General features: G+C 42.6%; 1 protein-coding gene across 1 annotated transcript in view; it reads left to right on the forward strand.

Annotated features, from left to right (window-relative positions):
* Window positions 1–13,111, forward strand: part of LRRC36 (leucine rich repeat containing 36) — a 35,584-nt gene extending 22,473 nt beyond the window's left edge. Inside the window, 5 exon segments of the mRNA XM_066348804.1 lie at window positions 2,964–3,129; window positions 4,452–4,597; window positions 5,504–5,627; window positions 9,816–9,930; window positions 12,790–13,111. Coding sequence (XP_066204901.1) covers window positions 2,964–3,129; window positions 4,452–4,597; window positions 5,504–5,627; window positions 9,816–9,930; window positions 12,790–13,015 — 777 coding nt within the window. The 3' untranslated portion in view covers window positions 13,016–13,111.
* The last annotated feature ends 1,931 nt before the right edge of the window (window positions 13,112–15,042 follow it).

A 15,042-nucleotide genomic window follows, 5' to 3' on the forward strand; every position in this document is an offset into this window, starting at 1 on the left:
CTAGATAAGCCCACGCTCAAGCTGGCGACCTCAGGGTCTCAAACCTGGGTCCTTCTGCATCCCAGTCTGACGCTCTATCCACTGCATCACCGCCTAGTCAGGTGTGAATCATTTATTATTTAATCATATACTGTCCTATAGGAAGCGGGGGATTTAGTAAAGAACAACTATTTCTAATTACTTATTTTTCAGTTGAGGAAAATCTTTTAATACATTGGCATGGGTTTACAGGTTTGATTTTTTTTTTTAACTCTTTAAATACTTTCTATTCAGTTTTCAAAACTTCAGAGGTGGCTATAACTTTTGCACGCCAAAGGGGGCAATCTTGCAATACTTTCTTAGCTTTTTTGTTTCCTTTTTTCCACTTTCAGCCACTGGATACCTATTTTTCCAGACAATATATGTATTTAGGGTGAAGGTATAGGAACACATTGGATATTTGGGATACTATAATAATAAGACATATTCTAGGAAAAATTTTCACCTCTATGTCATATATATTGTTAAAATAGCTTAATCTCAGTACTCTTTTCTGGACAATCTTAAAAACTCACATTTCTTTTTTCCTCTTAGATATTATTTTTCTTTACATGAAAAGTTCTAAAAGAACTACTAAGATGTAAATATAAAAGAAATACACTGTTAAGTTTCTAGAAAGGTATAAATCAGAAAATTGCTAAAAAGAGCATTTTAAAAGCCCCGACCAGTTAGCTCAGTTGGAGCATCATTTCAAAACACCAAGGTTGCAGGTTTGAGCCTCGGTCAGGGCACATATGAGAAGCTCAACTAAGTGGAACAAGAAAATGAATACTTCCCTCTCTCTTCCTCTCTTCCTCTCTCTGTGTCTCTAAAATCAATCATTAAAAAATTTAAGTTATTAATAATAATTCCATGATACACAAAATTAAACAACATAAATTTGTTATTAGAAAGTTTATTTTTTACCACTGACTTTAGAATCATAGGCAAGTTATAAAAAATTTATTTTGAAAAGCCATGAAGCATAATTTGCTGAAAATTAACACTCAGAAAAATCAGCAAAATTATGCCAAAGTTTATAAAAATTATTCCCAATTCTCACTACATTGTGATAAATGAAAGAAAATCTGTAAAGGCATATATATTTCCAAGATACACCCACAGAAGTACAAATATATGAAAAACCAAGGACAATAAATACTCATTTTTGACAAGTTCCTCTAAAGTGGTCTTGTGGTATAACCAAACTTTCTGTAATTTTTCTCCCCCATCAAGTTGTTAATTTCTTAAAGCACCTCACTTTTTACCTCTTTATTTGTTCACAGTCCTTATACAGAACTTTCTTTTTTTTTGTATTTTTGTGAAGTTGGAAACAGGGAGGCAGTCAGACAGACTATCGCATGTGCCCAACCGGGATCCACCCAGCATGCCCACCAGGGGGCAATGCTCCACCCATCTGGGGCATTGCTCTGTTGCAACCAGAGCCATTCTAGCACCTGAGGCAGAGGCCATAGAGCCATCCTCAGCACCCAGGCCAACTTTGCTCCAATGGAGCCTTGGCTGCGGGAGGGGAAGAGAGAGACAGAGGAAGGAGAGGGGGAGGGGTGGAGAAGCAGATGGGCGCTTATTCTGTGTGCCCTGGCCGGGAATCGAACCCAGGACTCCTGCATGCCAGGCCAACACTCTACCACTGAGCCAACCGGCCAGGGCCTATACAGAACTTTCAATGTACATGGTCAGTGCTCAGTACAGAGCTGCTGAATAAATGTTTATCCCATTTGTAATGCCTTTCCCTGTTAATCATAGGCCACACGTGTAACTCAAGTCATAAATATCACTGTCTTTGGTGTTCAGCTTTACAGCTGTCAGATACAACAGCATTAGCTAATTAATCATCTATAGCTTTTATATGAAAAAGAGCCAAATATTGAGAAATACTTTGGCTGTTTTTAATATATATTAGCTTTCTTGAAGTCCATAAGACCTTACAGAAAAGATTGATAGATCTGTCCAGTAAAATCCACAATTTTTTAAATCCTTCTGCTATATATCTATATATTTATTTACTCATCTCTGAATTAATAAAAAACAATTGTGAATTTTACTAAACAGATCTATCTATCTAAATGCATAGATGACTCTTACTGAATAAAACTTATCTTTAGTATTGGGTCCCACAATAACATTTAACATTTAAAATGTTATAGGCTATTTAGTATATATTAATATACTAAATATATGCTTATCATGAGTTATAATTTTTATTAAATTACTCCCTATTTTATTTTGTGATATAGTAAATTTTTTTTTCTTTTCTTTTTTAACAGGGTTAGAGAGAGAGAGTCAGAGAGAGGGATAGATAGGGACAGACAGGAACCGAGAGAGATGAGAAGCATCAATCATCAGTTTTCCGTTGCGACCCCTTAGTTGTTCATTGATTGTTTTCTCATATGTGCCTTGACCGTGGGCCTTCAGTAGTCCAAGTAACCCCTTGCTCGAGCCAGCAACCTTGGGTCCAAGCTGGTGAGCTTTGCTCAAGCCAGATGAGCCCGAGCTCAAGCTGGCGACCTCAGGGTCTTGAACCTGGGTCCTTCCGCATCCCAGTCCGATGCTCTATCCACTGCGCCACCGCCTGGTCAGGCGATATAGTAACTTTTAAAAGATGTTCTGCAATTTAATCTTTCCATATTACATAGCATAATATATTGAGCCATTGATGTAGGTGTCAAAACATTTTTTTTCTTCTGAAAATCATCGCAGAAAATTATGATAGAAGATACTGTAGCCTTGGAAATTATCCTTGAATATATTACTGTATTTGCCTTGGACATTAATATTTAAACTTAACTGAAAGATGACATCATCTTGTTTTTCCTTTTCCTTTTTTTTTTTTACATGTTAACACTTTAATTGTCCAGACTCTTACTTCCCTTATTGTGTAAGAATGACAAATGGTTGGGTTTTTGTGTTGTTTTTTTCTTGAGCCTCTCTCTAGTGACCTGGGCAGTTTGCATGGTTTGCCAGGAAACCACAATCCCCAGATCTCTGCCAGAACCTCCCATGTGGCCACTGTCCTCAGACAGCTCCTGGAGCTGGTGGATAAGCACTGGTCTGGCTCCGGCTCCCTCCTCCTCAACAAGAAGTTTCTGGGTGAGTGCTCTTAGCTCCGGGAGCAAGGCTCTGACCTTGTTTCTGTTCTATGAGGAAAACTGTTCTTGTGATCACTTACCAAAATTTCTCAAGAACATAGTAATTTAAAAATCTGCATTTTTCTCAGTCTTCTTCCTCTTTATTTATCTGCACTCTTCCGTCATGTACCTTTTTTTTTTTTTTTTTTTTTTTTTTTTTGTATCTTTGGATAATATGTAGAGTAGTGAGATATGTAAAATACAGCATGGCCATGTTAATAGTTAAAAAGGATTTTATGATCCTTGGGAAAGTGCCAGTAATAAATACAGTAGAAACTGGGTTTGATCATTAGAGTTCTGAGATGCCTGTTGAAATTTATGATTTGAAAAACTCAAATGAATAAATGACCTAGACTCTATATAGAGCTGCTTTTTATTATTTATTTTATTTTTTTGCACTTTTCCGAAGCTGGAAACGGGGAGAGACAGTCAGACAGACTCCTGCATGCGCCCGACCGGGATCCACCCAGTATGCCCACCAGGGGGCGACGCTCTGCCCACCAGGGGAAGATGCTCTGCCCCTCTGGGGCATCGCTCTGTTGCAACCAGAGCCACTCTAGCGCCTGGGGCAGAGGCCAAGGAGCCATCCCCAGCGCCCGGGCCATCTTTGCTCCAATGGAGCCTTGCTGCGGGAGGGGAAGAAAGAGACAGAGAGGAAGGAGAGGGGGAGGGGTGGAGAAGCAGATGGGCGCTTCTCCTGTGTGCCCTGGCCAAGAATCGAACCCGGGACCCCTTGCACGCCAGGCCGACGCTCTACCACTGAGCCAACTGGCCAGGGCCTGCTTTTTATTTTTTTAGGAACTTCAGGAAAACCTATATTGCAAATGTTGCCCCCATGTGTTTATTTGTGGCTTAATGAGAGAATTCAAGGGGCTTTCAGTAGTGGGAAAAGTTTAAGTAAAAAGTAGAAACTTAACAGTTATTTAGGCTTAATCTTTTTTCTCTTTAATTTCTAAAGAGACATACAAGAGAAGAAATCTTATCCCAATTCCTTTCCTTCCACATTGCTCTCATTTTGTAGAAAATTATCCCCAGGAGCCACCCCTTGGTGACTGGAGAATAGCACAGAGCCCACATTCAGGAGGGTCTGCTGTTGTTTCTCCACATAGGACATGGGATATAATTTCTTATCCATCATGAAACTCCTTTTACAGCCACTTACTAAATTCTTATAAAAAGGAGATATTAGATTACCTTGTTTGTCCTACAGAGCTGCTAGTTAGGTGGTTATTGACTAGGGATTCTGTGCTTTAGCTTTTAAGATTGGCCCTGAATTTTTGGCAGGTCCTGCCCGAGATTTGCTTCTGACTTTGGTGGTCCCTGCTCCTTCTCAGCAGTGGTGTCGCTCACATCCTGAAGATGCATCAAAAGCCTTTCGCAGGAGGGAGATGGAACTGAAGGAGGCTGGGCAGGTGGTCCCTAACGATGTGGTATGCCTCTTTCATACTCTTTCCCACTCTTCCCTTCCTAGAAAATGATGGATCAGCAAGACTAGAATAGCTTTGTACCATAAACATCATCAGCACCATGAAAACCTAGATGTTCCTGAACCCAAATACAGAAAAGTTATTCTGGGCAAATCAGGAACACAGAACTTGCTAGGACAAGGACAACTCAGAGGTTCTACAGGGATGACGCCTTAATCCTTGCCCTCACCCAAACATAAAGAAAGACTTAAAATGGAAAAAGAAAAAAAAGGCCCTTGAGTGAAAATATTTAGGATCATGGCTTCGAAGGTCTTGGTTTGATTCTGATGAGGGAAGGTAAATGTCTCTGGGATTGTTTTTCCTCCTCTTCTGATGGAGCAGCGAGCCCTGAGCCAGGGGCCAGTCCTAGAGCATTAGGCTACCGGCTCTGGGAGAGGAGGAAGGGACTCATATCCTTAAGTCTTCTTTCCCCTTTTCCTAACATTAGAGGATTTTCAGACATCAAGTTCAGTTTCTACAAACTTTAGATAGATGATTCAAAATGTTAGCCTCTTGTCAGAACAACCACTTGTTCTGCATGAGTAGTGGATAAATCACAGGAAAAATTGCAACTCCATATGATAAATTGGTTTGCTGCACTTTTACCAATGAATTGAAATCCTAGTGAGAAAGAGAGATGCTATCCTGCTACAACAGGGTGAGTGACCCCTTGCTCAAGCCAGCAATCTTGGGCTTCAAGCCAGCAACTATGGGGTCATGCCTATGATCTCACACTCAAGCCAGTGACCCTGCACTCAAGCTGGTGAACTAAACAGCTTTATCACTAAACAGAGGGAAAATTCTCTGTCTTCTAAAAGCACTCCTTAGAATTTCAGATTCTTAATGTCTTTGTATTTTACTGGTCCAAAGGAAAGTTTGAAGCAAAAACTGGTCAGAGTGCTGGAGGAAAACCTCCTTTTATCAGAAAAAATCCAACAGTTGGAGGAAGGTGCTGCCACCTCAGTTGTGAGTGGGAACCAGCCCCACAATTATGGTAAGTTCAGGAAAGCAGTATATGGTATGTCTCCAGACAGTTGTTTGTTTATAGATGGCTCATAATAAGCTTTATTATCTAGAGCGCACATGGCTTCCTGAATGGAAACCATCATCTTGCCTCAGAGTTGTAATGCAGGTGACTTGATTTACCAGATGAGCTTCTCTTTGTCACTGTAAAGCAAGTACAAATGTTGTTACTATTATTTTTGAGATTATTAATATTTTTGAGAAAAAAACACATTTTTTTCTGATTATAGCAGATTACATTCTTTTTTTGTGAGAGAGACAGAGAGATGGACAGATAGGGACAGACAGACAGGAAGAGAGAGAGATGAGAAGCATCAATTCTTCATTGCGGCTCCTTAATCATTTATTGATTGCTTTCTCATATGTGCCTTGACCCAGGGGTGGGTGAATAGAGGGGCTACAGCAGAGCAAGTGACCCCTTGCTCAAGCCAGCAACCTTTGGGCTCAAGCCAGCAATCATGGGGTCATGTCTATGATCCCACACTCAAGCCAGCAACCCCACACTCAAGCCAGATGAGCCTGCGCTCAGGCCAGCAACCTCCGGATTTCGAAACTCGGTCCACTGCATCCCAGTCTGATGTTCCATCCACTGCGCCACCACCTGGTCAGGAGCAGATTGCATTCTTTATAGAAAGTTTGAAAAATATAAGGAAAACAAAAACTACATTCCCAGCTGTAACTACTGTTAGTGTTTTTGATATATTTTCTTTTACCATACTCCTCTACATATATTTTTAACTCAAAATTAAAATTTTTGTCTTGATTTTTAAAAAATAATTTATATATAACAAAATGCACGCTTTTTTTTTTATAAGTGAGAGAAAGGGAGATAGTGAGACAGATTCCCACATGTACCTGACCAGGATCCACCCAGAAACCCCATCTGGGGCTGAAGCTCGAAATCAATCAAGCTCAGAATGCACACATTTTTTTTTTTGTATTTTTCTGAAGTTGGAAACAGGAAGGCAGTCAGACAGACTACCGCATGTGCCCGACTGGGATCCACCCGGCATGCCCACCAGGGGGCGATGCTCTGCCCATCTGGGGCATCACTTTGTTGCAACCAGAGCCATTCTAGCACCTGAGGCAGAGCCCACAGAACCATCCTCAAGCACCCAGGCCAACTTTGCTCCAATGGAGCCTTGGCTGCGGGAAGGGAAGAGAGAGACAGAGAGGAAGGAGAGGGGGAGGGGTGGAGAAGCAGATGGGCACTTCTCCTGTGTGCCCTGGCCGGGAATCGAACCTGGGACTCCTGCACGCCAGGCCAACGCTCTACCACTGAGCAAACCGGCCAGGGCCAGAATGCACACATTTTAAGTTGAATGAGTTTTGACAAATATATGCACTCATTTAATTCCATTCTAATCAAAATACAGCACATTTCTGTTTCTCCAGAAAGTTCCTTTAGTTCTCCCACTCTCTACCCTAGAAAATCACCAATTTGATTCTCCACCCTAATGTTATTTGGTCATATAGGCATTTCTTTTAATGTCACACAACTATACTTTATTTATCTACTCCTCTAATAGTTGTTTTTAATATATATTAGCTATTATAAATAAAGCTGCCAGCCTGACCTGTGGTGGCGCAGTGGATAAAGAATCAACTTGGAATGCTGAGGTCGCTGGTTCAGAACCTTGGGCTTACCTGGTCAAGGCACATATGGGAGTTGATGCTTCCTGTTCCCACCCCCTTCTCTCTCTCTCTCTCTCCCTCTCCTCTCTAAAATGAATAAAGTCTTTAAAAAAAAGAATTCAAAATAAATAAATAAAGCCACCATTATTTATAATATAAATAATTTTAAAGAATTTCCAAATATTCACCTGCACCAGGTGGTGGCGCAATGGAGATAGAGCGGACTGGGATGTAGGCACCCAGGCTTGAAACCCCAAGGTCGCTGGCTTGAGAGCAGGCTCATCTAATTTGAGCAAGGCTCACCATCTTGAGCCCAAGATCGCCGGCTTGGGCAAGGGGTCACTCACTCTGCTGTAGCCCCCCCCCCATCAAGGCACATATGAGAAAGCAATCAATGAACAACTAAGGTGCCTCAATGAAGAATTGATGCTTCTCATCTCTCTCCCTTTCTGTCTGTCCCTATCTGTCCCTCTCTCTGTCTCTTGTCACTCTCTCTCTCTCTCTCTCTCTCTCACACACACACACACACACACACACACACAATATTCAAAAGACCTGAAATGAAAGAAAAGACCCTATAGTGAAAATGCTTCTCTAAGATTTCTTCCCTTCGGATGGAACTGAGAGTCATAATATTTATACTACAATAATAATGTGGCTATTAACATCTATGTACATTACTCGTTGTGCACATTTCAGACTATTTTCCTGGGAGCATTCCTTCCAGTAGAATTAGTGGGTCAAAAGATGTGGACATTTTTTATTTATGTGAGAGAGAAACACTAATTTGTTGTTGCTCTATGCATTCATTGGTTGATTGTTGTATGTGTCTGGACCAGGAATCGGACCCATAACCTTGAATCATTGGGACAATGCTCCAACCAACTGAGCTGCCTGGCCAGGGCAAAAGATGTAGGCATTTTTGAAGCTTTTGTTACACATTGCCAAATCACTCCCCAAAAAGTTTTTTTCAGTTTACACATCAGCAGTAAGTGTATTTGAATGCCTTTTCACTCTACCCTTGCCCACAATGGGTATTTTTCTTTTACTTTTGCCATAGTTTTGACTTGTACTACTTTATTTTTTGTGTGTATGACAGAGACAGTGAGAGAGACAGAGAGAGGGACAGATAGGGACAGACAGACAGGAAGGGAGAGAGATGAGAAGCATCAATTCTTCATGTGGCTCCTTAGTTGTTCATTGACTGCTTTCTCATATGTGCCTTGACGGGGGGGGGGGGGTGCTACAGCAGAGTGAGTGACCCTTTGCTCAAATTAGCGACCTTGGGCTTCAAGCCAGTGACCTTTGGGCTCAAGCCAGCAACCATAGGGTCATGTCTATGATCCCACGCTCAAGCCAGTGACCTGGTGCTCAAGCTCAAGCCAGATGAGCCTGCACTCAAGCCGGTGACCTCGGGGTTTCGAACCTGGGTCCTCCGCATCCCAGTCTGATGCTCTATCCACTGCACCACTGCCTGGTCAGGCTGTACTACTTTATCATTAGCATAGTTTAGTTCAGTATTTTAGATAAAGTCTATCTACCCTTGACTTTAACCCTCCAGCTCAGTAGCCCTAAACAAATATTATGGGCATTTCAGTTTATATGAGGAACTTGATTTGGAAAACAGCACTCTGTTCAGCCTCATCGCATCTGATTTGACAAATCTGAATAATCACAGCATCTCCACTCACCGACTCTGAAAACAGGTCACTGTTTGTTCACTAGATACCTACTTTTCAATCAGCCATGAGGCCCAGGATTGATTTTGGCTTACTGGTGATAAAGACAGCAGTTGCAGCACTGCTTTCCACCTTTGAGAATCTTACTACTCAAAGTGTGTTTACAGATCAGCAAGATTAGCATTATCTGGGAGTGTGTTAGACATGCAGACGGTTGGGCTTCACCTCAGACCTACTGAATCAGAGTCTGTTTTTTAACAAGATCCCCAGGTGATCTGTAAGCTTATTAAAGTTTAAGAAGTACAGTTCTAGAAGACCAGAGTTCGCGTGCTTGTAACTACCTCATTATTGCAGGCAGTGGTAATATATTTGGGGAACTATGTCTGAGTGTCTTGGTTACAAGTTTAGTTTCTGCAAGCACTAACCATGTATGTGCCTGACACAGTTCTAGATGTTTGCACGTATCCGTAGAAAATGAAGGACATACATTCATAAACTAAAATTGAGGATACAGAGACCTAATATTTGTTGACTTCCTATGCTAAATGAGGACAGGTGTCTCATTGACTCCTCATGATAGTGCTATGGGGCAAGGTTATTAGCTCTAGGAAACTTCAGAAAAATGGAATAATATTCAATATTAAGTGGTTGAATTTTCATTCAGGTCTGTTTGTTGCTAATTCCTATATTCTTGCCACCATATCTTCTGTCTCTAAGGAAGGAATAATGAAGTGTGGAGGTGGGTGCAGTGAGGAGGCCCCTAATTCTTCAAGATGTCCTTAAGCTCTGCTCAGAGATCAGCTGCTTGGAATCCTGCTCACCCCTGGCTACTGTGTTCTTTGTAGATGATCTTCTGCGCAAAAATCAACAGCTGAGCACACAGGTGGTTTGCCTGAACCAGGAGCTTGTGCAGCTGAAAAAGCTGGAGGAGACTGTGGCCCTTCTCCATGAAAGTCAGAGGTAGGAGTGGGTCTATCTAGCTGGCTTCTGGAAGTAGATGCTTACTTTACTTTATCTCCTTTGTTTTACTGGCAAGTTAGTATCTATATGCTTTTCTTCTTCTTTTTTAAAAGACTTTGTTGATTTTAGAGAGAGGAGAAAGAATGGAATGGGGGGGGGGGAGGGAAGCATCAGCTCGTAGTAGTTGCTTCTCATATGTGCTTCGAGCAGGTAAGCAAGCCCAGGGTTTCAAACCAGCAACCTTGGCGTTCCAGGACAAACCTTGATCCACTGCACAACCACAGGTCAGGCCTATCTGCTTTTCAAATTAACTCCATGTTATGTGTAAACTACTTGTATCTAGGCCAGTTAGCTCAGGGCTTAAAGTACTGTTTTCCAGGACACACCAGGGACTTAATGTCTTTGCTAGAATTGATGGATTGCACTACCTCAATAATAAGTAGTTTCTTTCTAGATCCAACAGGACCCTTGTTTGAGTCTGCTAGCTTTTCTTTCTCATTATGTACCCCTGGAATCAGTCACCTGGTTCTTCCGGAAAATACCTGCCTGCTGGTTGGCCACAAAAAATATGTTGAGTACTCAGAATAACAGAGAAACCAATGTATGTGTTTCTTCAGAGAAGCTCAATAGCATCAGCCTCTTCAAAGAACAGTACCCTTAGGATGCAGGCTAGACAAATCCAAAGAGGTCTCAAGACTATTGGTACATTTAGGAAAGTCCTGAACATTTTCATTGGACAAACACCTTTACTAGGACTTTCAGTTAATCCTCAAATGTTCAGCCTCAAATTTAACTACCTGATTTTCCTTGGAATAACTTCATATTCAGAGGATTAGACCCAGACCCATTCTGGATGGCTTTTTAATTTTTGAAACTTTTTATTATAATTATTTCAACATATACAAAGGTTGAGCAAGTAGCGTAAAGTCATGGTTCTCAAACTCATGTGCATCAGAATCACCCGAAAAGCTTGTTGAAATGCAGATTGCTGGGCCCCACCCCCAGGGTTTCTGATTCACAGGGCGGGGCTAGGAACTGAGACTTTGCCTTTCTAATTAGTTTCCAGGTGATCTGTTTCAGCTGTCTGGGACTACACTTTGAGAACATTAGGGTATATCTCTTTAGTTGATGCACAATCAAATTTCTGTATTTTAAAGTAACTTAAATAATTTTTCTCTATGTGGTTAAACCACCCATTCAATATATAGGTTTGTTTTGTTTCTATTTGCTATTTTCCTAATTAATAGGAAAATTTTAAATTATTTTTATATGATCTTGTTTTATAATTATTTAAAATATTTACATGGTCCTAAAGTGAAATCTACAAAGCGACATAAACTCAGACAAATCTGGCTTCCTTACCTGTCTCCTCTATCCTTTCCTTCCCTCCCACTAGCCTTCCATTGTAGGTGTGGGTGTGGGTGTGTATTTGTAGAGGCATAATGATACTTTAACATTTTATCTTAGCAATCAGTTCCAGGGGCGTATAGAGTTGGTTCTGTCATTCCTTTTCATAGTTGTATAGAACTCCATTGTGTGTTATGTAATTATTGCTCTGTAAATGGTCATTTAGGTTGATGGTATTTTGCTGTTAAAATAGTGCTACAATTAATAGTATTGCCCTGGCTGGTTGGCTCAGTGGTAGAGTGTCGGCCTGGTGTGCAGGAGTCCCGGGTTTGATTCCCGGGGAGGGCACACAGGAGAAGCGCCCATCTGCTTCTCCACCCCTCCCCCTCTCCTTCCTCTCTGTCTCTCTCTTCCTCTCCCGCAGCCAAGGCTCCATTGGAGCAAAGTTGGCCCGGGCGCTGAGGATGGCTCTGTGGCCTCTGCCTCAGGCACTAGAATGGCTCTGGTTGCAGCAGAATGACACCCCAGATAGGCAGAGCATCGCCCCCTGGTGGGCGTGCTGGGTGGATCCTGGTCGGGCGCATGCAGGAGTCTGTCTGACTGCCTCCCCGTTTCCAGCTTCAGAAAAATACAAAAAAGAAAAGAAAAGAAAAGAAAGAAAGAAAGAAAGAAAGAAAGAAAGAAAGAAAGAAAGAAAGAAAGAAAGAAAGAAAGAAAGAAAGAAAGAAAGAAAGAAAGAAAGAATAATATTGTGCATGCGTTTTTTTGGCCACTTTCTGATAATTTTAACATTAGATGGTAATAAAGACCATGACTAGCACTGCTAGTTGATTGCAGAAGTAAGACAGAGTAGAAGAGTAGAAGTTGGAGGCCTGGTCAGGTGCCAATCTCCCAGTGCTCCTACTTCATGAAAGTGCTTTAGAAAGGATAGAACAGTCACTGTATAAAATGTGAACTAGGCCCTGGCTGGTGGCTCAGCAGATAGACAGTTGACCCGGCATGTGGACGTCCCAGGTTCAATTATGATCAGGGCACACAGGAGAAGTGACCATCTGCTTCTCTCTCCCTCCCTCTTCCCCTTCTCACCTCCCATAGCCGGTGATTCGATTTGTTAGAGCATGGCTCTGGGTATGAGGACAGCTCGGTTGGTCACAACTGAGCTTCAGCCTCAGGTGCTAAAAATAGCTCGGTACTGGAACATTGGCCCCAGATGGGGTTGCCAGGTGGATCCAGGCCAGGGCACAGCACATGTGAGAATCTCTTTCACTATCTTCCTTTCTCTCATTAAAAAAAAAAAAGTGAACTATGTTACGCTATAGTCAGTCTGGAACATACCTAATGAAGAAAGAAACTGTCAGCCTGCTTTTAAAATAACCCACTCATAAATTGGACAATTCTTTCTATTTAAAGATGTTACTTCATTTTATATTTGTCTTTAACAAGTGTTTCGGGTCTGAATGGCATCTACTCTGCTTTTATGACTTTATGACTGCCTTTTCCCCCATGCCTCAGATCCCTGGTGGTCACTAATGAATATCTGCTGCAGCAGCTGAATAAAGAGCAAAAAGGTTATTCTGGGAAAGCACTCCTGCCTCCTGAGAAGAGTCATCACCTGGGGAGAGCATCACCCTTTGGGAAAAGCACTCTGTCTTCCTCCTCACCGGTGGCACATGACACGGGTCAGTATCTAATACAGAGCATCTCAGACTCTGTTCCAGAGCCTAGTTTATGGAGCTAGCACTGAACACCTCCACAGCTTCCCTCTCAGCCATGGGGACTCTCAGTGTCATTGCCACCAGTACAGTGGTACTTACAAGATTAAGAAAAAAATCATATTCGGATTACATTGTATTGGTCCTTCTCTTTATTTCTCTTTTTATTTCCTCCCTCAAGTCATTCTTTCCTTCTGCCCACAGAAATAGTTAGCACTTAGTTCTATTCTTGTAGCACACAGAAACATTTGGCTGAAAACATCAAAAAGAAATAACACTGGACATTTTTCCCAAGTGTCACTTGAAACTGTGCAGTAGGATATTTAAAGAGAACATCCATGACCATATGTGTTCTTTGTTAGAAGAAATTTCAGAGAATCCATATTGATTGGTTCACCAAACATATTTTGAGTTCTTCCACCATAGTGAAGAGGTGACAAGATCTGGTGTCTGCCCTGGAGATTCAGTCAGGGGAGAAAAGCAAAGTGGTGTGGTAGAGCTCAAGCTTGGCATTGGTACCAAACAGGTCTGAACAAAAGCGTAAAGATGCCCTGGAAAGAGAAGAGTCCGAGACCGAGAGAGAAAGGAGTTCCTACTCTGGAGAACTGGAGAAGGCGCCAACGTGGACTTGTTTGAGTGGAAGCTTGCAGAATGAGTAGAATGGGAACAGGTAGAGGATATGCAGAGCCTTCTCAGGCCAAGAGTGGAAGAGTCTTGAATCCCTGGAGGGGCCATAGGGCAAGGAAGATGTAGATCTGGTGCCATGAGAGTATATAACCAGGGGACCAGTCCTAGCCTCGGAGGTATGGTGTTAGGAAGATGTCCCCTAAAGAAGTGGTCTTTTAACTGAAACCTGAAGAATGAGAAGGTTACCACCAGGCAAAGTACAGGGTCAGAAGCAGAAGCATTGGGAAGAGCCGCAGAGGAAAACAGTATATGTAATGGCCATGAAAGGGAAGGAACATGGTCCATGGAGGGGAGATAAGCAGGAGCAGGGTGAGTGGCTCCTTGGATTTTGGACTGGGAAGGCAGAAGACTGGCACGTTTGTGTTTGAGACGCTTCTCCGTGAGAAGAATGGAGTGACGCTGTGAGGAGTGAAAAGGACCAGGGAGCAACTAGAGAGATGAGAGAAAAGGCTGGCAAAGCCCAGACAAGAGGTGTAGCTTCTGGGGGTTAGCTCTGGACCCAGCATCCACCTTACACATGGTTATTCTGCACTTCAGACAGAAGCACATCTTTCTTTTAATCCTGATGTGGGTCACTTTAAAACTCAATGGGGAAAGATAACAAAAGTGGCTCTTGGTATGTTTCCACTTCAGGGTCACCCCGGTAGCTAATGTTGCCAGAGGGTGTGTCCAGGACAAAGGACTGCGACTCAGTGCCATGTCCTTCACTCCCTCTCCCGGGCCATGTCAGAGAGAGGAGCAGGGGGAAAGGTTAGATCCTTGTTTGCTCCCCTGACCCAGGTGCTGTGCGGAGCAGGAAACCTAGTACCATAATAATGGGGCATGAAGATTACGACCAAAATCACAGATTTCAAAGTTATAAATCACATCCACAGACTTTCAGATTTTATGTTGGTTCCCAAAGAAGCATGTACAGAGGAGCCATAGTTTCTTTGAGCTGCATGGCTCTGAGAGAGCCACATACAGTGAGCTTGTGCTCTGTGGACACGTCAGTAAGAAAAGCATCCCAGCCCCCCCTTTCCTGAGCCTGTCCTCCAGAGAACCTGAGCCATGTGCCCAGGTAACGTAACCTCGCCAGTAACCCTGGAGCCCTGAATTCTCATATTTTAGGGTCCTAGCCCAGTATACAGGCCAAGCTACTGGACAGACTGTCGGGGGAGGGCAGGGAGCAGGGAATATCACATTTCTTTCTGCAACCCCAGCCTTCCCTTCCTTCCCCTATGAACATCTGATAATGCCAGTCCCAGAACCTATCCAGGGTAATGCTAAGGAGGAGCAAAGAGCCTGAGCCCGACTGAGTCACCTTCTACCCTATTTCCTAATGTCACAAAGTGGCTGGCCCTGCCCTGTGCCAGGCACCTCTCTC

This window comes from Saccopteryx leptura, chromosome 9 (assembly GCF_036850995.1).
Source record: "Saccopteryx leptura isolate mSacLep1 chromosome 9, mSacLep1_pri_phased_curated, whole genome shotgun sequence".
Taxonomy (NCBI): Eukaryota; Metazoa; Chordata; class Mammalia; order Chiroptera; family Emballonuridae; genus Saccopteryx; species Saccopteryx leptura.